Raw genomic sequence first — 27490 nt, 5'->3', positions numbered from 1 at the left:
ATAGTCAATGAAAATGTCACATTTTCTGCAGCTTCCAGCAAGTGAAAACTATTTCGTAAAGATCAAATATACTTTAATAAATTATATCCATGTATCAAATAGAAAAATATTGTTTTTGTTTTTGTTTTTGTTTTTGGCAATGCAAACTACAGCACTTAGTTATAACTCTAAAACGCATTAAATAAAATTAGTATTCTATTAAGACACGTGCTTTTAATAACTTGTAAAACAAAAACAAAAGCCAACTTCTGGAAACTATTTAACGTTAATAGAGAAAACAGTAATTCCATTTTGTAATTTAGTTAGGTGTATTTTTCTTTTGAATGGTTCTGGTGTCCATCAGTCTATAAAGTTTGACGTTAACAAAACAACGTTCGAATCTTAAATACAAAGGAAGCATACTACATTTAGAAAACCACCACAAAAAAGAAGAAGAAAATAAAACAATCCTTAAACACATTGCAGAAGAAAAGGGATCCGATGGTAAACAACTACAAAATGTACATGTAATCTCGACTGTAGTAAATACGAGAATCATGATTTAGATGGTGGTAGGTACAACTGTAACTATAACTGTAAACGTAAATGTAACTGCAAACTTTAACTATAGCTTCATCTGCAACTGAAACTGCAACTGCAACTTCAACTAACTGTACCTATAATTGTGTCTGTAACTATACATGTAGGATGGACTGCATGTATGCCTTGTTATCTAACGGCATTAATTTAAGCATGGATTTATGATTTTGTCTTTACCTGTGGAATCGGTTTTAACACAGACGCGGTAGGGAGTTGGAACTTAGTGTTTTGGTTTCTTGCTTTTTGTAGAAGATTACCTTCATCTTACTCACCTGAAAATGGTAATTTAAAATGTGCTACTTTGGGTTTCTGAGATGAAATACTGATCATTTTCAATTTTGTGAAGGGTGTATCACGAAATTTTAGGCATTTTGATATAGACTGACAATCTAAGAACATGTTGGCTTTCATTTGAATGATGACCATAGGCTGTCTACCGACTTAAACGAATAAAACTCAATGTAGACGGGTCACTATACCATTCGACCCCCCAAAAATTCGAACAAAAGGTCTGTCAACGGGTTTCTGCCCTAGTGGATGTAGTTAATGACAGAAAAAAAGTATACCAAAAACTGACCCCTAGAAGTGGGTTAAAACTGGGTCATTTCCAAGATGGCTGCCGTCGGCCGTGAAAATCAGTAAAACCGCTGTAAATTGCTTAACATTTTGGGATTGAACCATAATTCTTGTTTATAGTCCATGGTTTTAAGTGTTGACCAACTCATTGGTGACAATACATTTTTGACCTGGTCAGTGAACACCAAAAATCCAAGATGGCGGTCAATAATCAAGAGTGAAGGGCGTCATTACAAATAAGTGCGCAGTGCGCTATCATTTGACATAAGGCAATTACATTTGCTTTTTATGAAAACTATTAGGGACCAAGGAATGCAATGTGCTCATTTTTTTTTTTTTTAAACCTGAGTACGATGAATCCAAGATGGCCACCAAATATGGAGACGTTATATATTCACAACAACTCCATTAAGGATGAATTTATTTACATTTCAAAAAGTGTATTTACAAGAACGGATTTAATGATGAAAAATCTGATACACACTAAATTTACTGGCAAGTTCACACATTTTACAACTATCCTTTAAACCATTTGAATTTGCAGAACAGTATAGATGTGTCAGTAAATGCCCTTCAGGTGTATTGTAATTGAACAGCAGATGCGACTGATGTTAAAATTAATAGTTTAGGTTTAGGATTCATTGACCAGGCAAGAATGTTAAGTTTCTCCTATCTTGAGATGATGCCCATAGCTGAAGGGCTGAACACAGGTCTGAAAGCCTAAACTGTCACTATTTCATCGTCTTAATTTAATCCTCATCACTGTCCTCTAGTTCATCAGAAACCTGAACGAGCTGATTGTCACAATACGTAAGTTGGCATGATCCAAACACAGAGGTGCACGGAAGCCCATGTTTTCTGCAACTGCAACGAGGGCCACTACAACCAGTTGTACAATTGCAATGTACCATTTGCAGTACGGTGTCCGATGCAGCATTCATATCAGACATTATGGGTACTAGTTGATTGTCTTCTAGTCTCCAACCCCAATCCAAAGGATCAATGTCACTCTCTATCCCCATCCAAGTCATGGTCTGATAGTACACCCTGAGACAATGGAATTTGGTGGCAGATTCAGTTGGAGGAAGACGTTCAGGCGTAACGAATGATTTAGCAGAGGCGACTTTCTTCGAGAATATGCCATAACGTAAGGCTGCCAGAGAACGTGCTCTCCCCACCAAATGTAACAGACATCACTTGGCTGCCAAGGTGTTCTATGTCAGAGTGGTTCTTACTGCGTACAGTGGATGCATGTGTACAAGACTGGAGAACTGGATCACCTTTCGCGAGTTTTTCAAAGGCTGGTTTCTTTACAACACCATACACACGAGACGTAGAATCACATCCTGTCAATGCATGTAGGAATAACATTTGTGTACACATCTCACTGTCAAGAAGACACTTTATCCAATTGATGTTGTACACTTTGAATCGCCTCTCTACTGTTTGTCCGATCTAAAATAGCATACCAGGGCATTTCCCCCCCCCCCCCCCCCCGGTCATTTTCCCCCCCCCCGGTATTTCCCCCGGTCATTCCCCCCCCCCCCCCCCCCCAGTCATTTCCCCCCTATTATAAAGAATTACTAATACTATTAGTGATCAAAATTGTATTTTATTTAACTGAACAGTGGACAATCCATCTCCAACTCTGTCATGGCAGTTCCACATGGAATGTTGAAATCTTGGTTCTCTCCTACCACGGCGTCTAGCTCGACCAATAAATGTATCTTCAAAGTAATCAAGAATTGGCTGCAGTTCCTCTGGGAGATCTTCTTGTATAAGTTCAAATGTGGCAGGTACATCGGCAACTGGCACAAATGCCAATACAGCTCTGACTTTCAATGCTTCAGGCCTGCCTACCACTGGAGCATGTGTATGTTCGTTAACATAACTAACAATGTCCCCACATAAAACTTTAATTTTCGGCTTGCACTGCCAACTGTTGTGTTTTCCATTTTTGCGTAACTCGCATTCATACGAAATGACTCCATTTGCAAGATTCTTCTGTTTTACATAAATGTATCCTTCATGGACTATTTTAGTTTTACCCTTGGTGGATTTCAAGTTATCCATGGTCTGCAGTAAATGATATTTTTAATGTTTGTACTTTGTTATTCAGGGTACTGGACAGCTACAGTCACACTAATTACCTAGGTTGATTTAACAACTAACATCTTGATTGTTTCTTTACTGTAGTTCCTTACTTGCTAATTGGATTAAGTACTTCAAACATTGTTCTTTTAGTAGATAATACAATCTGTTGATCTAAGAAAAAAAGGAATAGGTGGCTATGAGGGATTCTTCACCGGCAATTAAATCAAGAGAATTAGAAAGGATTAGAGGATTAGAATGTAACTCTACTACTGCAAGGGAACCATTTTAGTGTCTGTTAAAACAGTCAATTTAAGTATTGAAGGGGTGGAGGGGAACTATTTTAGTGTCTGTTAAAACTGTCAATTTAAGTATTGAAGGGGAGAATTTACCAGGGGGGGGATATGTACCAGGGGGGAAATGACCAGGGGGTAAATGACCGGAGGGGAAATGCCCGGGGGGTGGGGGGGGGGGGGGGGGGGGGGTGGGGGAGAAATGCCCTAGAACCCTAAAATAGAGTGGTTGTCCATCTGCCATACAGTAATGGAGTAGCAGAATCAACAAGTCAGTGTCCTCACCAATCAGTGTGGTGGAATGCACACATGCAATGTTAACTGCAGTTTTAGCAATGTCCACATCAGCGTCTCCTTCTGCCTGAATGACCGTACAACCCACTCTCTCCAGTTCGTCACTTATTAAACTGATCAGATGCTGCTTGTTACTGCCCCTTGATAGGAATTCTTCTTTCTTCCCTTCAAATTCGGTTTCTCCTGTGAAGTTCACAATCGGATAAATGGTGGTTTGTCCCCGTCTCTGGTGTGTGTTATCCTTAATGGACGGACCTGATACATACCCATCAAACACAACAGTTGACAGACCCATAGTGCTTATTTGTGAAGTCAGCATATGCGTTGGCTATTTTACCGTAGGTATCTCCCCTCGTCTACCTCAGCTTGTGCAGTAAGGAGCCTCCATCAAGCACATACTTTTCAGTCTGCGGGACGACGTCTGATGTCGCTTCACGTGATGGTGTCTTATTACAGTGGGCAATGATGGCTTGGGCGAGTTGAGCTTTGTCAGCCTTTCGCAAGATTTTATTGTTCTCAAAAAGGGATGGCGGGTATGGACTCAGCTCATATCTCATCACCTCCTCCAGAGATAGATCTCCAGTCCTGGATACTACAAGGAATCGCTGGAACAGCAAAAACTGGAATCAATGGTCCTGTCGGGAGCAACCTTGACAGCAGATGAATTTCCCAGGGTCTTGGCTTTATCTTTCCTCTTGAAAGAAAAGGAGAACACAGGCTGCCCAATCATTCTGACAATGATGTCTTTTCCTACTAACTCATATTCATGCACGTTGACATCGTCTTCTGCAAAGTATACCATTGACGATATTTCTCAACGCAGGGTCCGAGGAGAAAGGTGAGCATGAAGTTATCTTCGCACTTATCTTCAAAAGGTCTGATGCATCTCTTTCAATCTTGGCACCAGTATATGCGAGGTCACTGAACTCCTGCATGGCAATGTTGAACTCAGACATCATGGGAGCTGATATTGTCCACAATGCTCGCTGGTCTTCTGTCATCTTACTGCCATGAGTCACGCCACCTGTGCTTTTTACTGAAGTGTTTGACTAGGTCACAACTGAGGCTTGCCCAAAACTGATTTGTTCGACGAATGACATGGAAGCCATCTTGAAACTTCCTATATACAGCAGGGTGTTTGCTCTCCAGTTCACTCATTTCGTGAATGTAGAGATAAGCAGACTTTAGGTAGTTGTAATGTCCTGCTGCAGCGAATATTGACAAGGCATCAAAGACCGGCACGCAAGTGTTTATCCAAAGACCCAGTGCGATCTGATTTGATCAACGCCCATGCAGTATCAAGCATCCGCTGATAATCTAGCAACAACTGGCTTGTTTTGGAACGTGCATTAAGTTCAGATTTTTTCTTGTCAAGTGTCTCACTGATTTTAACAACTGTAGTGGATGTTACAAGATTTTCACCGAATCATAAAAAACCTATGCCATTTCCTTCGTTTTAGAGTCATTAGCGGCCATCTTGGATGTGATCCAGTTTTAACCCCTTTCCGGTAGTCAGATTTTGGTTCAATTTTGCTGTGGAGATTATCTACTTCCTGAATTGAAGAGAGCCTTGGTTTACAAACGTTTTGCTGAATAATATGGACCCTACATCTGACGATACTCTTTCAATGCTGTGAGCGTGATAGAGTTTCTGTTTTGCGTGACACATGAATCGGACAACAAAATAATGTTTTTTATCTCGAGGAAATCTGTTACAAACCTATCTAGGATTGCAATCAGTACACTTGCCTACAACAATAATAAACTCGTCATGACGCGGGAACAAATTCAATGACATTTCGGCAGAGGATCCAATAATGAAACTTTGCATGTGTTTACTTTGACATTCCATTTTGGATACAAACACAATAAACTTGTTCTTGGAGATATATTTGTACCTGATTTCAATAGATTAAAATGACCGGTTCTGAACTTGCCATCATCAAAGGATATTGGTGTCACATGGCATGTTTGATAACATATGATTGGTCAGTTAAGATAGAACAGTTTAACATTAGGACCGAGTGATTATTTTGAGATAGAACAAAATAATTCCGTTAATATCTTTATTATAAGTAACAGTTTGCAACTGAAACCGGTTTCATCTTCAAGATTATAATGTCAGCTTTCCAATGATACCCACAACTCCATTTGCCCCAATTTCGTCGATAGAACAGTATAATTCTCAAGCAGCGATATATATATATATATATATATATATATATATATATATATATATATATATATATATATATATATATATGTTTGTATTACTTCCAAATATGACACAGCCACAATGTACTGCGTAAAATAAATGTGAACAATAAGCAAGTTAAACAGATGGAAATAATGTGTATTTTGGCAGCCCACCAAACAGGTCAGTGAAACAAATTAAAGTAGTAGTATAGACTGTATTCGTGTACCTACTATTGCAAAACAATAGGCTACCTCAGTTTTATGGTCTTACGTTAGAATAGTAAATATAAATTAAGCCAATTATTTTATTTCACGTCATTTAAACTCAGGAGCGAGACGTAGCCCAGTGGTAAAGTGCTCGCTTGATGCGCGGTCCATTTGGGATCGATCCCCGTCGGTGGGTCCATTTCTCGTTCCATCCAGTGTACCATGACTGGTATATCAAAGGCCGTGGTATGTGCTATCCTGTCTGTGGGATGGTGCATATAAAAGATCCCTTGCTGCATTAGGAAAAATGTAGCGGGTTTCCTCTGAGAATACGTGTCAAAATTACCAAATGTTTGACATCCAATAGCCGATGATTAATCAATCAATGTGCTCCAGTGATGTTGTCAAACAAAACGAACTTTTTTTCATTTAAATTTATTGTCTTCAATCACGCTGTCCTGGACATACAACTCAGCTATCCGAATTGGCAGTACTGGGCAGGGGTTAGTGGTTTGTTGTTAGTGGTTAGTCAGAGAAAAAACCCCGACGTAGTGGCCAAGATCTGTTAAACTTGCTCTGTTTGAACCAGTACCACGGTACGAACCCAGTACCTACAAGTCTGAAGGCTTAGCCACTACACCATCGAGGCCGGTGAAGCCTCTTATGGAACATGGCTGCTTAAATGGTGAATAAAATATAAAACATTTAAAATATATACATGTATGTGTACACACACACACACACACACACACACACTTTATATAACTATATATATATATATATATATATATATATATATATATATATATATATATATATATATATATGTGTGTGTGTGTGTGTGTGTGTGTGTGTGGCAAACTATGTGTGTGTGTGTGTGTGTGTGTGTGTGTGTGTGTGTATGTATGTATGTATGTATGTGTGTAAACACGATCCATTGAACCATTTTATATATCACAGTCTTAAAAATCTATTCAATAATGGTTATGGTTTTAGTTGGGTTTTTTAGCTCTAGTTTGCTAATATATTTTTTAACTGAAAGAACCAAAAATTAAAAAAATGTGCAGTATCTAATAGATTTACGACAGCAAAAAATATGTAGGAAGAGTTTTATCGATTTCTATTCCTTTGAGTGTATTTTTTTATATTTTACTAATGAATATGACAAAATATAAAACCGCACACGGAAATCTGTCAAACGAGGTAAAACATTAAAAATGGCGGATATTTCGAAATGTCAACAGCTGATACCTAAGTTGGTTTTCTTAACTTTAATTAGAAACAGCACCTGCAATACTGAGTTTTATTGACATAAATAGGTCTTGACGCCTTTGGTGCAAACCATTACAAGGAAGATATATACAACATGTCACAGACAGACATCAAACACTGGAGCAAATGGATTTCCCCAGAAACATCCAGCCGACTAAGATGTTATATTTCGATCAATAAAAAAAGGAAATTCCATTGTATTAATCTCTTCAACATTGGATTTTCCTGAGTACTTCAGGGCCCACGAAGTGTATTTGAAAGTGGGGGGCACTGTCACAATGTCGGTCTGATGACCCGGGGAAATTTAAGGGCCAAAGAACCCGGATCTATTAAAATTATTTGGGGAGAGAGGGCTTACTTCCCTGAACAAAAATACATGAATTTCACGTGTTCATATACGGCAAAAGTGGGATCCCCCCCCCCCCCTCCCGCCCCCGTTCCATGGATTCTGTAGTTTGTAGTTTGGGGATCTGAGCACCAGCATTGAGCTTAAACGCATGGCGGACATCGCGAAATATATATACATTTTTAACTCATTCCAAACAGTGCTACACAACTTGTATATCAAAGACATGTTACATGTTATCTTGTCTGTGGAAATTGGCATCTTAAAGTAAAATGTCCCTTGTTGCTAATCGGTAGTACGCCATATAGATCAGTGGGGGTTTTCTGTCACTGTTTAGACCAGTTGCGTATTAGCTGTGTGTTAGACATAGATTAGCTGCAGATGACAATTTGCTGGGGTGTCTCTGAACAAACATTACTTTACTAATTCTAAAAATTAGTAATGACTTCTTTACTTTTCATTAATTTGCTACTCGACTGTTTGATTACTAATTCCATTTAGGGGAATACCAACCTCCATCCACTCATACAACGGTAGATCCTTTAGGGTTTTCATCCTTTCAACTAGTGCTTTATGGTTGGCTTACCAAGACCATGGTGTGTAGTACAAAATAGCTTAAAATATAAACACTTCTGATAAAATTCCAGAAAGCTGATTTTAATGGAAATTCTACGAAATGCGGCGCTTCTAATGGTACCAAAATAAACACACCAGAATTGTAATTTTCACCGATATAATTGGATCCTTATAATTTGATACAGATCAACTAGCAACAATGTTTACTTGATGTCTGTCTGTATGTATAAATGTGTAATTTAACAAAAGCATGACTCCAAAAACTTGTTTATAAAATCGATTGATTAATAAGTCATTTTTAAAATGTTAACATTTACATTCAATGAGAAACTCGTGCACATATACATGTAAATGTATGCAGATATCAGTTTATTTATTTATTTACTTGTTTGTTCTTTTTTTTCGTACTTTCATTATTTCTTCATTTATAGAATTTAAAAAAAATCATTTATTTTAATTTATGGATGGTATTAAATGGTATTACGTTCTACAAACAATACAAAGAAACAGGTAATAGTGATCAGACAGATCAGATAGTTTACTATTACTAATTATGGCTTAGTTCATTAATACAAAAATAATATATATTTTATGCATTGATACAAGAATCATACCTATGGTTATGGGTACCTTTTCATCAATAATCCATATTTAAGAATAATAAATCTGGTTTTGGAAACTGATCCCCACCCACCCACCCTGCAGTATACATACATTTATACGTTTTTGAAATAATTTAATAAGTCCTCCAAAATCATCCATTATGTCTTTAAATGAATGAAATCAGTATGGCTGTGAAATAAAGTGAATAATTTCATGTTGGTAATATCATTTCACTATTTGTGCATATTTGTGTACATGTAATGATGATTGTAATAATGATTACTGGACAAAGTATTCGCAATCGTAATCGATTGCATGTACTTTCAATTTTCTTGTAATGGTAATCGTAATGGTAATCGCAATCGTAATCGTGACATTCTCAAATAATCGTAATCGTAATCGATTACTTTTGTCAAGTGATCGCCCCATCTCTGGTGTGTACTATCCTGTTTGAGAGGACATATACAAATATCATTGTTGCTATGGTTAATATTACTCTGACTTTCCTGTTCTGCCCGTCTTTAAAATATATAACATATATTATAATTATCTTTAAAACTAACCCAAAATCCTTAAAAGGTTAACTTTGTCGTCCGAATAGTTCCTTTAAGCGAACTGCATAAATGTTGGTCGAGATCACCTGAACCAATCACCGACGGAAGTTCTAGCAGCTGTCGCTTGGTTATTACAGTATTTAAATGTCAAACACATGGCGGTTTTACTGTGACCTTGGCCTCATCGTACGTTTCCATTCATTAGAACAGGACGATCAGTACTCACAGGACATTTGCTAGAACACAGACTGAGCCCGAACTCACCCTGTCATTACACGCCAACCTCCCCATCTTCTTCTTTTTTCTTTTCTTTCTTTCTTTCTTTTTTCTTTTTTTTTTTTTTTTTTTTTGCGCAGACTTGCTGACGAGACTATCTAACCATGAGAACGTGTGATGAGGTCGAGCGTGTTTCACAACAATTTATTTCAACTGTACGTTAATTGACATGATAGTTACAGTAGTTACAACAAAACATTTACTAGAAAATGCTTATCTTTAAAGCGAATTATTTATATTTATTTTGTGGACTGTAGACATTAGAAATTATTTATTTTCTGGGATAGCTCATACATTGTTCTCCATCCGTCATATTTCGGCCAGCATAGAGCATACCATCATTCTGTATAAATGTCACCACGCATAAACACCCAATAACGGTAATTCATTTTAGACTCACATAACTAAAACTTTCCTTTTCTTTGGATTTCTCTTTTATAATCATCCCTACATAAATACACCCCCACCTACTCATGCCTCAGATTCGGACACCGAAGAATCGAAGGTCGGACCGAGGGTGAGTATTCCTGAACCTTCATCCATCCATCCATCCATCCATCCGTCCATCCGTCCGTCCGTTCGTTCATTCATTCATTCATTCATTCATTCATTCATTCATTCATTCATTCATTCCAACTTATTTCCGTGCTTATATCCAATTAAGGTTCAAGCACGCTGTCCTAGACACACTCCTCGGTTATCTAGGCTGTCTGTCCAGGACAGTAAGTTGGTGGTTAGTTGTTAGTGAGAGAGAAGTCGGTGTTGGGGTCTTACACCTACAAACTGAATCGTTAAAACTCACTTCGGGTTGGAGCCGGTACCGGGCTGCGAACCAAGTATCTACCAGCCTTATATCCGATGGCTTAAGCACGACACCACCGAGGCCGGTAACTTCATTGGATATGGGCATGTTAAAATAGTATCCATGCCCATACTCGTCTAATAATAACTTATATGTTTAACCTTTGTGTCATACCGCTGAGCAAAAAGGCTCACATAAGGTAGAAGGCTAAATTTCACGCTGTCCACGCTATTTAAAATCGCTCAATCAGTATCAACTTGGTGTCGGCTGTCCTAAACAAACATTTCCCTATAGTATCCGTTCCTGACAGGCCGTAGAATAATCATGTTGACTTTGGACAGTGTCAAAACACACATATAAACTAATGTCCCGTGTATATGCTTTGAAAAGAAAGGAATGTTTGTTTAGTGACGCCCCAACAATTGTTTGAGGTATACGGTTAACACCAGTGGATGTTAGTTGTCGAACTAGTCTGTGTGCGTACGTAATAAAGTTAGACGTTTAGCAGATTCGAAGCTAGCCTTAAGTAACGGGGGAGGGGTGTAAAAAAAAGAAAAATAATAACGGGATAATAATATATAGTTAAAACAGATACATATAAAATACTAAACGAGCTTGCCTGTCATACCATTTTTTTATGAAATGAGTACGAGCGAAAGCGAGTCAGATACCAACACTGTTTATGAGTTTCATAAAAATGGTACCACAGGATTTTATTTATTACAAACCAACTGCAAACAAGCCGCAACGCAGAAGTAAGCAAATGTCGAGACCTACTACACGTTATTTGTCTACGAATTGTGTCAGCAAGTGATCTACGTCACGCTAATATTACACTAGTTAGATATTGAGTGATTGTTATGACATGAGCAATGTCTTACACTGGTGTATAATAAATCATAATAATGTTTGTATTTTCACAAACAGGATGTGGCGGTGTTTGATGTACGACTACCAGTCAATGAACACTATAATATAATTTGAATGGGGAGCACTGAATTGATCCCCTAGCCCGATCTGGTTCGCGGATTGGGCTGCCGTAGTTCATCAAGATAAACGTCTCCGGAACTGAATGGAACTGATTATTCATTTTGTTATTTTTGTTTCTATATATGTGCTTTGTGTGGGTTGCATTATATGCATTATTAATATTTATGCCATTAAAAAATTTTGTTTTTGTTTTTGTTTTGTTGTTGTTGTTTTTTTTGGGGGAGGGGGTATTATTCTTTATTATTATTAAAAAAACATTATTGTCAGTACAGGTCATTACTTATTTTAAGGCTTTCATTTATTTACTGTTTTTAAAAGTTATTATTTCCTTTAGAATTTTTTTTAATATTATTATTACAGGCCATTGGTTACATTTGTTTCAAAGGTTTTTCTCTCTCTTTTTTGTTTTGTTTAATTATTATTGCAGGTCATTAGTTATTTTAAGGGTTTTATTTATTTATTTATTTATTATTAAAATTTTTTCTTTAAATGTTTTTCTTTGTTATAATTACTGGTTATTAGAACTTATTTTAAGGTTTTTATTCAATTTAAAAAAAAAAATATTATATTTTTTTTTTAATTAACCTGCACAACCCCCAACCTAAAAAATATTTGATTATAATAGTTTCATTAATCTTTCATAATATTTCTATTAATCTTTTATAGCAATTACTGGGAAAAGGGGTGTGTGTGTGTGTGTGTGTGTGCGCGCGTGCGCGTATGTGTGTGTGTGTGAAGGAAACATTTATAACTGAAAATAACACATTTTTATTTAGTTAATAATTAAATTAATTAATTAATTATTATTATTATTATTATTAAATCAATAATTTATTTATTGTTATTTATTTATTATAATTACTAATATTATTCAGTAATTTATTATTATATTATTATTTATCAATTAAGTATTAATTAATTTTATGATATTATTTAGTTTTTATTATTAATATTATTAATTTATTATTTATTAATTGATTTTTAAAAAATATTAATTAATTAGTTTATTTATTATCATTTATTTTATATTATTATTATTGTTATTAAACGTGATATTCCATTAAATATCGTATATTGTGGAAGAAACTCGTGAACCTGAGACGAATAATTGTAAAAATAATCCTATTCCGCCAACAGCTTTCAATCACATTTTTAATGTGCTTATAATGGCTGGCGGGAATATTCGAGATTTTGTTCGTAACTGAAAATTGGATTATTGCAGGATTACTATTTGGACAAACTGTCTATTTATGCGTAAAATGTAACTCGAGATGTATTCTTTATACAGTGTTTATATTTATTGGTACATCTCATATTTCGCCACGAAATAATTGATTCCACGATTGTATCAATTCCGCCTGAAATCTGGGCGGAAAACGCACGCTTGTTTTTTTACATTTTGACATTTATTGGACCTCCGATGTTTACCTTGGTGAACTAGGGCTGCCGGTGCTCCCTTGTACTGGGCTGTTTTGAGTGTGCGAGTTTCTTCTCTTTCCTCCTGTCAGAACTTGCGCCCATGACAGAAGTGTGCTAAAAACAGCTTTCTCTGAATGTGCACATTAATTAATTGACCTTGACCTTGACACTGACCTTGACCTCGACTTGCTCTGAATATGCACATTGAACTAATTGACCATGACATTGACCGTGACATCGACTTTCTCTAAAGTGCTCATTAAATTAAATGACCTTGACCGTGACTGAATGGATCACATGCATTATGGCAAATTGCAAACTGAGGATCGATCGGCCTCAGTGGACCTGTTAGTTTCTTCCTGGGGCGGGACGTAGGCCAGTGGTAAAGTGCTCGCTTGATGCGCGGTCGGTCTAGGTTAGATCACCGTGACCGTCGGTGGAGCCATGAAGCTATTTCTCGTTCCAGCCAGTGCACCACAACTGGTATATCAAAGGCCATGGTAGGTGCTATACTCTCTTAGGGACGTTTCACATAAAAGATCCCTTGCTACTAATGGAAACAATGTAGCGGATTTCATCTCTAAGTCTATATGTGAAAATTATCAAATGTTTGACATTCAATAGCCGCTGATTAATAAATCAATGAGCTCTGGTTGTGTCGTTAAACAAAACAAGTAAACAAACAAAGTTTCTTCCTGTTCCATACATTCCATTCAGTGCCCCATCACTTATTAAAACAAAGGCCGTGGAGTGGTATATGCTGTGATATCTATGGGGTACATTCCCAGTCTGGAGCTCGACGCGGTAAGACGTGTTTGTTTCGCTTGTGCACACTGCACGTGCTTTCGTGTGCTCGACTTGGGGATCCTTCATTTCGTTGTTTTTTGTCAGCGAAATTAAGTTTTCTACTGGGATGTATGCAGCCATTGGAACTGATTGAACACTGGAACGTTTCTCGTTTTGACAGCCTGCACCACCAGGTTGGATTATTTTTTTTTAACGAGATTCCTTGCCTCCACGTCATTTCTCCGGCTGACTATGTCGACTTGTTTTTTTCGTGACTCGTATGACGGCCATTCTGCAGAAGGCCACGGTTGTTCGCGTTTATTCTCTAAATGTCCGAGCCTGTCCTAGCAGCACTGGAAGACTGACCGCCCCACTCTAAGAAGAAATAGGAAGCGGGGTCGTCCCCTACTACTCTTTTCTAGACTTTACTTTGCTTTATAGTGATACCATCTCGTATCCTCCGGAGTCGGGCCCGTCCGCACCACTATACCAACCCATGACGACTGGACTATACCCGTCTGATACTCTCTCTCGTTCAGACGGATCCGGCTTCTCAAGATCTGTATTTCTGCACAGCATTTCACCTTCAACGTCTAATGACTGTCAGTCTAGGTGTTTTCTTGACGGGATGCAACCCATCTCGTCCCTATAAGCTGTGCACCCAAACGGCCTTAACGAGGCCACTCACGTGGACATATAGATCGGACTTTAAACTTTTAGACCTTCGTTCAAAATATTATGTCCAAATTACTTTCTTCTTTCTCTTATTTATTTTTGGACTGTCCTTCTAAAATGCTCCTAATTATATAAATATTCGGCCGAGCAGTCAATTCTTTTTATTTTTGGCTTATAACTTTTTATTTATTTATTTATTTTTAAATTCTGTAAACTTTTTTACTAATTGCTATTTTCAAAATTCTGCACATTTTCAACTCCACCCACTCCCCCCCCCCCCCCCCCCCCCCCTCCCCCCTCCATCCCGAGTCAGGCTACCGATCTTATCGGAGGCAGGACTCGGGACGGGCGTGTTCGAAACCCTAGTGGTATATGGGCACGTTAAACTAGTTATCTATCTGTCTATGGGGCAGTGCAAATAAAATATCTCTCCTGCTGTTTTCGGTAGGTATTGCATATGTGGTAGCATTAACAAGTTTGTTCAGCCTGCAGACGAAGTATGGAAATATGTCGAGATCTGACAGTGTGAACTGGTTATGTTCAGTCAGACAAACAAGTTTCAACGTTTACAAAATCATTTTCGTAACCCAGTGGTAAAGAGCTCGCGGTCGGTCTAAGATCGATCTCATTTGGGCTATTTCTCGTTCCAGCCACTGTTCCACAACTAGTGTAACAAAGGCAGTGGTATGTACTATTCTGTCTGTGGGATGCTGTAGATAAAAGATTCCTTGCTGCTAATAGGAAATAATAACCCGTGGCGGCATTGGTTTTTATGTAATCGTTAAATAAAACATTCCTTCCTTCCTCCTATGTCCCCCAAAATTAATTATATTTAAAAAAAAAAAATGAATGAATGAATATTTAACAATACTCCAGGACCAAGAATACATCGACTGTTGGGTGTTAAACAAAAGTAAGTACATCAAAAAAAGAAGAAGATAATCAACATCACTATAAAATGTCATCAGTTAAATTAGTGTAAAGAGCTTAAAAATATAAATATAACTGGTGAGTATTTAAATAACTAATAAAAAGAAGGGAAAATTTGAAATAGTGAACTGTCTTGATTGATGGGTCGTCTCGTATCTCCAAAACATATTTATATCCATAGAGGTATGGTACAACGCCTCTCCAGGGATCGGTGGGTGGGGGATTTGCCTTGAAATTTTGACAGTGGCCAGCTGTTGACATACGCGTTACATGTAAGGGGTGTTACTAATTACGTAACGTTCTAGGGGTAGAGGAAGAGGGTACTGTGTTAGATTTACGTAACATTTTCAAGACTATGTTATTTTTATTCATTACTTAGACCTAAAAAGGTGTTTTTTGGAAATGCGCGGTCACTCTAGGATCGATCCCCATCAGCGGGTATATAAAATACCATGGTATGTGATATCCTGTCTGTGGGATGGTACATATAAACGATCCCTTGCTAAAAAAAAAATGTTGCGGGTTTCCAAGGCGCGTGTGCAGGGATTTCAGCGGGGTTGGGGTTATAGACCGTGTTGAGCGAAGTTTATATGGGGCCATGCTCCCTCCAAAAATACATTTCAATTTTTTTTAAGCTTGAGCAAGTAAGGGTTTCGACCTCCAATACCCTCCCCCTGCACATGCACCCGATTCCTCTCTAAGATTATATGTCAAAATTTCCAAATGTTAAGACATCCAACAGCACATGGAAGGAAGGATAAGATATATTTTATTTAACGACGCACTCAACACATTTTATTTACGGTTGTATGGCGTCGGATGATTATTAAATCAATATGCTCTAACTTTGATGTCGTTAAACAAACCCCCACTACCCTTTCCAAACGAAAGAATATTTATTTGAATTTGTCGATTTTAACTCGTAAAATTAAGAAGTAAAAACGTTCATTGTCTACTTTAGTATATTTTATTTAAAAAATATATACATGATTAATGTGTTACAAGTATACAAACTAAACTACTAACACTTTATAAAATATAAATTCTGAAATAGGAAGGTACGATTGTCGATAATACGTTGTCAAGATCAAACCGGTTTTAACGAAAGACTCTAGTACCGTATCCTCAACCGAACGTTCTTCGTACAGCGCAAGATTGCTCTTTTAATTTTTGAGACGAACCTTACAATTTGAAATCGGCAAACGCACGTGTTAACTGAAACTGACAACAGGCTGTCGTTTGTGCTTTGCCGAGCTATGGCGGCACAGGCGACGAATCGAACGTATACTTTTGACGATTTCCGTTCATAGCGAACACACACGAGTTTTTTAAAAGTGTATTTGAGCTTGTATTTCATATTTGTACATGATGTTATAATATCGTAACCAGAGAATGTAACTTTAATTTTCGTTTGTCATTAAAATGCTCCATCTAAAGTAATGATGTAATTTTCTGCGTGAAATAGATGCCAAACACACCTAAACGTATGACCGGTATAACTGCTAGTCGCAGACGTGATGATGAACTTACGACGTTTTGTGAAATTGGCCCCAGTTCAGGAGGCTGAGCGCTCGCGAACAATTTCACTGGTACCATATATTTCTAACATATATTACATTCACCCCGCTTGCCCTCCTGAACATACCTCTAGATATTTTAAAATGTGCTGAGGTGTTCTGAAACAAACATAACATTCCTTTTTTTCTTTCTTACAACACCTAACTAAATCTCGCCTCCTTTAATCACTATCGGAATGCTGAGATTACAAAGACTGATTATCAAGCTACAAAACACGACCACTTTATCATTTTAACGACAATGATTATTTCCGCAGTGACCAGGTTTTTATCATTTAAAGGTCACACGTCTATTATTACATCATAAAACAGATCCAATTTGTTTTATGGCTACTATATGGTAGCTGAGATTAAGCTTTCGTTGTATAGCTACTGTATCAACTCGCAAACCATGATTTCGTTTGTATAGCTAATGTATCAACTCGCAAACCATGATTTCGTTTGTATAGCTACTGTATCAACTCGCAAACCATGATTTCGTTTGTATAGCTACTGTATCAACTCTCAAACCATGATTTCGTTGTATAGCTACTGTATCAACTCGCAAACCATGATTTCGTTTGTATAGCTACTGTATCAACTCGCAAACCATGATTTCGTTTGTATAGCTACTGTATCAACTCTCAAACCATGATTTCGTTGTATAGCTACTGTATCAACTCGCAAACCATGATTTCGTTTCTACTGTCCAAGAACATTTCTGTTATACGATTGTATCAACATTTTTGTATCACTACACAGCATGAGCAGTTTGCAGTGCATGTCTTATTTATTGGTGTAACATCTGTTATCTATATTTGCGATAGTGGTCTGCTGGTATTTCTCTATTATTCTGCCAAAACAAATTCAGATTGTGTTTTCCATACTACAGACAACAGAGACGTAGAGTCCAAATGAGCTTTCTGGTTATGTTTTCCATAAAGACTACAAGGAACGCGGGGGGGGGGGGGGGGGGGGGGGATTTAGGAGTTCTATAAATATGTATATACCAAAAAACATAGCATAAGATAGTGTACATGTTATATTATGTTAAGACTGTAGCATTGTTCACAGACAGGGATGATATATAATGCATAAACATCAATAGAATAATACACTGTATATTAATACTTGTATACACTTCATTCTGTTCTGTTTTTGGAAGCGTTAATCAGATGTGTACATAGTCTTATCACCTATTTTGTATTCCCAATGGACAGTAGTCGCATTAATTTAAATGTTGATGACTGTGAAAAATGAGGTCCAACATGGCTCATTGTAGAAATATCGTTTAATGTATCTGCCTCTTAGTGTGCTGTATAAGTCTTGAGTAGTTCTCTTATTACATGCTAGATTCAAACATTATTGGAAAACGTCAATCAGTCTTACCCCACTTTTCACCACACTTAATAATGATAGGTCAAAAGTTGGCCTTAGCTCTTTGATAAATGGGTATGTAGGTTAGAAGTCAGGCAGGTGAATGGATGGATGGATGAACGGACGGACGGACGGACAGATGGATAGATGGATGGATAGATAGATGGACGGATGAGTGCCTGCCAGTCTGTCTGTCGTATGTATGTATGTATGTATGTATATATATATATATATATATATATATATATATATGTGTGTGTGTGTGTGTGTGTGTGTTTGTGCGTGTGTGTGTGTTTGTGCGTGTGTGTGTGTGATATGTATGTATGTATGGTATGTAATGTATGTAATGTATGTATGTATGTATGTATGTATGTATGTATGTATGTATGTATGCATGCATACGTGTATGTATGTATGTATGTATGTATGTATGTATGGACAGATGGATGATCAATCCCTTGAACAAGTGGATGGATAGATGAATAGATGGATGTATGGATAAAAATGTGTATGTATATAAATTGTATGCAGGTAGGTAGGTTAAGCTGGCAGGGTAAGCACATAGGTAGGTGGGTAGGTAGCCTAGGTAGATAGAAAGGAAGGAAGGAAGGAAGGCATGTATGTATGTATGTATGTATGTATGTATGTATGCATACATGTATGTATGCATACATGTATGTATGTATGTATGTATGTATGTATGCATACGTGTATGTATGTATGTATGTATGTATGTATGGACAGATGATGATCAATCCCTTGAACAAGTGGATGGATAGGTAAATAGATGGATGTATGGATAAAAATGTGTATGTATATAAATTGTATGCAGGTAGGTAGGTTAAGCTGGCAGGGTAAGCACATAGGTAGGTGGGTAGGTAGCCTAGGTAGATAGAAAGGAAGGAAGGAAGGAAGGCAGGTAGGTGGGTAGGTAGCCTAGGTAGATAGAAAGGAAGGAAGGAAGGAAGGAAGGTAGGTGGGTAGGTAGCCTAGGTAGATAGAAAGGAAGGAAGGAAGGAAGGCAGGTAGGTGGGTAGGTAGCCTAGGTAGATAGAAAGGAAGGAAGGAAGGAAGGCAGGTAGGTGGGTAGGTAGCCTAGGTAGATAGAAAGGAAGGAAGGAAGGAAGGAAGGCAGGTAGGTAGGATGGTAGATAGATAAATAGATAGAAAGGAGAACACAGGTAGCAGGGTAATTCTAAAACGAATGTAGCCATGATCATCTTATAGTCATATGTAAACAGCTTGGTATGTGGATAACAACAGATAATGCATAGAATAGAAAGATGGTCATTTGGCAGAAAGATGGTAGGCTAGGACAAAACATGTGGTGAAATAATAATAATAATGCAGATCCATGCTGAATTAGGCAAAACAACTTGCGATTAAGGCGAAATGCGATGGCGGATAAACGACAATAAGTTATGCAAACATTTCAGTGAAAACATATACCGTATACGCAGACAATGATAACATTCGGATACCAATACATGTGTCCTCTATCAAGACATTGGACCTTAAAATACACCGCAATACCTATTAGATATGTATTTATAGTGTGGTTTATCAACAAGTTTATGCCGTCTGTAGACTCATGAACTGAAAACTCATTCACAAACACAAGTGTAATTAATGTGAAACCTGACGCCATTTTCCGGCTGGCTCTCTATAATGCTTATAATTAAAAGACTTTTGACTATGACTATAACGTGTCAGAAATTAATTAAGCGCAGTGTAAATAATACTTCATACATTTAATCAAATAGTTTAACGTAAACAGTGTTCTGTGAAATCGCATATATATAGCATTATTAATTTCTCTTTTGTGTAACTATACACTATTATAACGCAAATATAAAGCAAAATATCTGAAAGTGGGGGCACATGTTCCCCTTGACCTCCTCCCGTTTCCTACGCCAGTGCTATATTCACACCCAAACATTTTTCTTCATTAAAGGTCCACACCCTAGTTCTTAGTGTAAAATACTTCGGCTATGACAAGTGTTATTTCTTTACGTTAAATATACAAGTATATCTAATTTGGGCAAATCAATTACTGTGTTTTTGGTCGTCACTGTGTTTGTATTAGCACCAAACTGGCAAATTCATTGTATGCAAAACATAAAAACAACGAGGGAACTAGAGTGTGTTCACATTTAATACGTATATATATACTGTACTAGTATTCTCCTCATTTATGTGTGGTGGCAGCAGGTTTCATAACTATCAAAAGTGATTCACTAACTAACATTTCTTCTGGTTAGGCCCCAGACAGCGTGCTTGAATTTTAACTGGATTAAATGAGTAACATCTCGGAGTTTTGAGAACATCTTCCATGTAAATTGGAGTATACGTCTCTCTGTCTGTCTGTCTGTCTGTCTGTCTGTCTCTCTCTGTCTGTCTGTCTGTCTGTCTGTCTGTCTCTCTCTCTCTCTCTCTCTCTCTCTCTCTCTCTCTCTCTCTCTCTCTCTCTCTCTCTCTCTCTATCTCTCTCTCTCTCACACACACACTCTCTCTACCTCTCTCTCGTCTCTGTCTCTCTCACACACTCTCTCTCTCTCCCTCTCTCTCTGTGTGTGTGTGTGTGTGTCAGTGGATGGGTATGTGGGTGGATGGTGGTGCAACCGCTCCCTGCTATCTTCGTTTGACTTATCACCGTCATCATCAACAAACAGCACTTAAGGTGCCTTTGTTGAACTATAATGTACACATGCATTCACTGTTCACGCTATATGATTACACGTATGAATGAAACTTATGTAAGTAGACCAACATCAAAAGCCACTTGATAAAAAAAAAACGTCAACGGCGGAAAATTGCACTTACTAACTGCTAAATTCCGTCTCTTTAGCAGTGTTTAATTTCGAAAAATAATACCCGCACCGATTGGTAAAATGAAAGTATCAATACAAGAAAAAGCAAACAAAATAAACAAGACAACCCCGTAAAAAGATCCCACAACAACAAAATAATAATAATAACAACAAAACCTCATATACAACTCGTGTGCTATTTGAAGTATTACATAACAATATCCCACATATGTTGCATATCGATTTAAAGACAGTTGGTTGGCTCTTCTATGGTGACTACCTAGATGACGAAGCCAATCCGTCCACTGAAATTAGCACTACCGAAACTGATTTCGTATAACCGTGCACGGGCTAGAGCCGCTAAGAAACTTTGATTGCAAAAGACGTTTTAACTTCTTAAATACCTGTACATACGTTAGAAATATTTAGCTCGTTAGATACGTTTTGTGGTCATAAATACAAAGTGGTACCTCCTACGGTAGGTATTTATGACATCGTAAATGATCAGTGGATTTTCCACTTGCTATAATTTTGCTTAACCGATCTTGTTAAAACGACTATTATTGCTATTATTGCTATTATTGGATAAATTATAATAAATAAGATACCATTTTGTACCAGGTCTATATCCCTTGTGGACAAATAAAAAAAAACCCTATAAACTCGATACAAAATGAAAGCTCGAATAATAATACCCTATAATCATGCCGACCTAGCACATTGATTGATGAACAGCTGTTACGCCAGAATGCAGATGATAATTCTTGCTTCGTTTGGTTTTAAAATGACAGATGAAATTTAATGCTGCACAAAGATTAATCTTCCTGCAATAAAATACTATACGTGCTGTTGCTGAGCACAATATAAATTCTGCATTTACATCTGAATACACCAGGTTGATTAATGTCACGCCTCGACAAATGATGTCCACACGTCGCCGCTACCATTGTCTGTGTGTGCGAAAGGGTGTTTATGTTGAATACATGGTGTGGTAGGTTGAATACAGGTGTACTAAAACGTGTGTTAAAGTCGAGTAAGAGTTTTCATGGCTTAGGCCACAGAGATGAGTCATTAAGTATAGGATAGAAAAAAAGTCAAAATTTCTTAAGAAGAACTGCGATGGGTAGTGGCGATGGGAAGGTTATGGGGGATGGTCTATTTATATATTTAATGATTTGTTTATCCATTGGTATTTCCGTCTATTCAAATTCAGTTATATAGATGCTGACCTTAAACCAGTCCTGCTTGTGTACAGCATGCAATAAAATATGTTTTCTATCAATGTCACATCGCCTGACTGAGTGGCGTAGCGGTTAAGTCAACGCAGTTCGAAAGATATTAGGTTCGCATCCGGGTACCGGTACCAATCTAATATGAATTTAACGACTCATTGTGAAGATGTAACATCATGTCATTTGATGTTCTCTCACTAAACACTAGCAACTAACTAGCAAGAGAAGGTCGAGTTGCTAAGTACACACTCACCAGATGCAAATCTGCGTCCAAACAAGTTATCCTTTCTGTCCTTTATGTTGAGAAGACAGTCTAGTCCCGTCTGTGAATTAACCACCTCTCGAATACACATGACACACTCCATCCTGAGAACCATGTCCGACAGATGGGCACCCTGATAACTACTCAGATTCTTCAAACACTGGAACAACAATCCCAATCCATCGAATTCCAAAAACTCCTTCATCCAGTCCCGGTCGTTGGATTTGATGGTTTTGCGAAGTTTGGCCAGATTCTGAATAGTCGGGTTTCGAACCAGCATCAAGAACTGGAGGGAGTCTGCTTCGTGTTTCGACCCATCCGGGCCTTCTTCGTCCGAGGAATTGGTAAACTCCCGTCCCAGAACGAAGCCATCGGATCTGGTTCGCTTACCACGTTTTTGCTTTCTTTTCGCAAACTTTGAATTTGACGTCTTTTTTGAGTTCTGACACACTGAAGGTGGCGTCTGCTGCCCGTTCATTTTTTTAATTTTTTTTTTTAAAAAGACAAACTTTATCCTCTAACCACAACGGTTTTTGACTACAATGTCGAGTCTAGCGGTGGCTTTAAGTTACTTTTCTCACAGTTTCTCTCTCCTCTTGTGAACTGAGAGTAGGAACAATTGAGTAAAATGGTGTAAACAGCAGCTGTCTGACACATGCGCAGCAAGCACTGTTACAAATCTCGCCCACTACTTCGATGAGTCGTCTGCTCTGCAGAACGCTGCCAGTCTAAATTAAGAAGTTGGAAACAAAAACCTTCCACCGTTTCGCGTTTACTTGTACTTCCGATAAGACGCCGGGTTCATAGAGTGTTTTAAATATTGTTCGTAAACTTCGCCAAGGAACACCACAATGCGTTCGCGTTCAGGGAAATGTGGATATCTACCGTGTCTGTCACTGAATATATTTATGTGGGTCACTCAGCAGGAGGTAGCATAACAAGAGATAAAAGCAAACGATAACTGTTTGAATGTAGGGGGGTTTTTTTTGTTGGTTTTTTCAACGCTGCATTTTACGGTTAGCAAGTTTCATGCGTGACAGTAGTTTTAATTAAATTATGATCGGCCTCGGCGGTGTGGTTAACCGTTAAGCCATCGGACATAAGGCTGGTAGGTACTGCGTTCGCAGCCTGGTACCGTCTTCCACCTAGAACGAGTTTTAACGAGTCTCAGTGGGTAGGTGTAAGACCACTACACCCTCTTCTCATTCACTAACCACTAACAACTATCCCATTGTCCTGGAGGTGTGTTCCCAGGACAGCGTGCTTGAACCTTAATTGGATATATAAGCACGGAAATAAGTGGGGCGCAAGCTAAATGAGGGGCATGTCTCGCTGAAACACTATTTCCTAGCATCTGTAGAACAAAATTACAATGTTTTAAATAACAATTTTCAGATGTTTTAAAAGTTATGTTTGTTATCTAGTATAGGTAAGTGAATTATTACTATTATTATTCTGAGTCACAATAGAATGGGCTATGTACAGCAACCTCTAACCCCATCCCCAGTTCCTTCTGGCCTGGTTTGACTATATATACTCTTCAAAAGAAGAAACGCAAAACCACATTGTCATAACATTTGGAGAATTGATTTAATTATTGAATGGTGAGTCCGATAATTACCAAATGTTGCAGGATTGTTCACAATTCACTCGTCCATTGTGAGTAAGTGATAGGACACACCACCAAGGTCAAGGTCATCTGGAGTCAATACCGGTTGTGGCCTCCGCGTGTGTTGACAACTGCCTGGCACCGCCTGCCCATTGAAGCAACCACCGCCTGCCCATTGAAGCAACCAGAGTACGGATGACGTCCCGGGGGATGGTGGCCCACTCGGCCTGCAAGGCTGCTGCCAGCTCGGGCAGGGTCTGGGGCTGTGGTTGTCGCTGTCGGAGGCGTCGGTCCAACTCGTCCCATAGATGCTCAATTGGGTTCAAATCCGGTGATGTCGATGGCCAAGGAAGGACATTAATGTTGTTGTTCTGTAGGAAAGCCGTTGTGAGACGTGCTGTGTGAGGCCTGGCGTTGTCATGTTGGAACACTGCGTTGGCGTTGGCCATAACTGGAACGATGTGTGGCCGGAGGATCTGGTCAATGTAGCCCTGTGCATTCAGGTTGCCCTGCACGTGGACCAGGTCAGTTCTGCCAGTGTGTGAGATGGCTGCCCACACCATGACACTACCCCCCCCCGCCGAATCTGTCCACTTCCTGCACGCAGTTTGCCGCATAACGTTCACCACGACGCCTATACACGCGACATCTTCCATCATGACGTCGGAGCAGAAATCGGGACTCGTCACTGAACCACACCTGTCTCCATCGCAGTTGAGGCCATTGTCGATGAATCTGGCACCACTGCAGTCGGAGTCGACGGTGTTGTGGTGTTAAGATGACACCTCGAACTGGACGTCTGGCACGAATTCCTACCTCACGTAGGCGGTTCCGTACGGTCTGGTCGGATATCCTGCGCAAACCTGGTATTGCTGTGGCTGTGGAGGTGGCAATAGTCAATCGTTCCCGAAAGTGGCGTACCCGGATGTAGCGGTCCTGCCCGGGGGTAGTGACCCGTGGTCGACCGGATCTAGGGAGGTCACGTGTTGATCCATGTTGCTGGTAACGGTCCCACAGTCTGGAGATGGTGCTTGGGGACACATGGAATGCCCTGGCAACGGCCGTTCTGGATTCGCCTGCGTCTAGTCGGCCGATGGCATTGTTTTTCTGCGGTTCACTGAGACGTGGCATGTCCTGGATTGTCAACTGTCTGCCAGATACAGAGGCCAGGCAAGCGAACACCCTGCACTTTTATACTGTCGGTGTTCATGTTGCACGTGCAGACAACGCACGTGCAGTGGTGACATGGTTTGCACGTGGCTGCGTTTTTGCGAATATTCACATTTTGGAACTTTATTGTACAGTAGCTGCGTTTTATCGAATGTAACCGTGGGAATGTGTTTGGGACATGCAATGACCTTATATTCACAAAGCATGAACCGGTATGAAACATAAAATCGGAGTTATAACCCATTTGTACCCTTTTGCGTTTCTTTTTTTGAAGAGTATATATATATGACATACAGAAAATCCATATTCTATCCCCATATGATTGCATTTAAAATTGTTTTGAAGACGTTTAGATAAAAGCTAGATACCCTCTTTTTGTCATTTGAGGTGGGGTGTAGCCCAGTGGTAAAGTGCTCGCCTGAAGCGCGGTTGGTCTGGTGGGCCAATTAGCTATTTCTCGTTCCAGCCAGTACACCACGACTGGTATATAAAATGCCGTGGTATGTGCTACCCTCGGATGGTGCATATAAAAGATCCTTGCTATTTAACTAATGAAAAAATGTAGCGGGTTTCCTCTAAGACTATCAAAATTACCATATATTTGACATCCAATAGCCACCTATTAATAATCAATGTCCTCTAGTGGTGTTGTTAAACAAAAACAAACTAACTATTTTTGTCATTCTATAGAAAACATCGTGTTTGTAATAAAAATCCTTGTTAGTTACAAAGTGAATTAAAATATTTATCATGGGTGGACCAGTTTCGGTGAGCATAAGCATTCGATTCTAAATCATATCAATATTTATACACAGACAGTTGTTATTCAAATACCTACCTTTTTATTAATATTTAAATTATTTCTACGCTTCAAATGAGCACTAAACTGGCCGCTATGTAGCAAAGATCACTGCACGAGCGTCAAAAACTGTAGCTGCATCCGCAGTAAATATTGTTAACTACGTCACCTGTTTCGGTGAATGAAACGTTTAGTGGTATAGCTTACAGCCAAAACTTTCCAACACAAAACTTTTCAGTGTTTTATCAAAACATGTTAGTTGTTCAACAAAGCATGTACTTATAATAATTTATAAAAAATATTTTAAATATTTTAAGACAAATTACAAACTGGAGTCCTCGAGAACCAATGTTAACAGACAACATTTTAGAAACATGAATATAACAATTCTGATGTCTTGCAATTGTGTTAAAAGTTGAACAAATGAATAGTTATAATGGTAAAATTGTTTGATTAAAAATATAAGCTGCATTCTGAGTTTTAATAAACATATCCAGAAATATATTTATGTTAAAACATATAAGGACCATATATTTGTGGCAAGTATCTGTAAAGAGAGTTTTGCCAGCAGACGCCGTGACAATCATGTGACTTCAATAACAAAATAGCAGTACAGCTGACAACAGACAAAAATAGTTTTTAAAAATAAGATTTCTTTCAAATAACAGTCTTCGCAAATCATAGAAAAAAGGTATTAAGAAATGTGCCGTGTTTATGACTAGGTAAAGTTCGATCTTGCTTTCTTTGCTCGTTTTAACCTTATTTTTACGAACATTTATGTGAATGTGACAGACCTTTGTTTACTTTCCCCATGCAAAAGTCAACGACATCAGAAATTTTCAAATGTACGTATTGTTGAGCACAAACGACGAAACCACGGAAACAGGCCACGGACGATATATTTGTCCAAGATCTAGAGTTGTGTATTTCTGGGATCAAATGCCGAAAGGATTCACTTAAAATTACTATTATTAACCTTTAAAGGAAGGGACAATCAAGGCATTTGACCTGGTATGCATATTCAACGATATATAATGCACATTACTGCTTAATATCAACAAGTATAATCGTATAGTTAATTAATAAAACTGTTAAATGTGACGGCTATTATATATAACGGGCGCAGCCATTTTGTATCATCCCAGTGAATACGCCCTCTGGCGAGCTGGTGGTTACGTAATACCTAACGTGTCACGTCAGAAATTAGTCT

The 27490-nt window shown here is 38.4% G+C and overlaps 1 protein-coding gene across 1 annotated transcript in view; it reads right to left on the bottom strand.

The window, feature by feature from the left end:
• The window catches only part of LOC121374313 (inverted formin-2-like), a 63063-nt gene extending 39465 nt beyond the window's left edge, over nt 1–23598 (bottom strand). Inside the window, 1 exon segment of the mRNA XM_041501372.1 lies at nt 22694–23598. Coding sequence (XP_041357306.1) covers nt 22694–23180 — 487 coding nt within the window. The 5' untranslated portion in view covers nt 23181–23598.
• Between the last annotated feature and the right edge of the window lie 3892 nt (nt 23599–27490).

The sequence above is a fragment of the Gigantopelta aegis genome, chromosome 6 (genome assembly GCF_016097555.1).
Source record: "Gigantopelta aegis isolate Gae_Host chromosome 6, Gae_host_genome, whole genome shotgun sequence".
NCBI classification, from domain to species: domain Eukaryota; kingdom Metazoa; phylum Mollusca; class Gastropoda; order Neomphalida; family Peltospiridae; genus Gigantopelta; species Gigantopelta aegis.
Note: the sequence above shows the minus strand (reverse complement) of the source record. Positions and strands in the feature narration are given on the sequence as shown.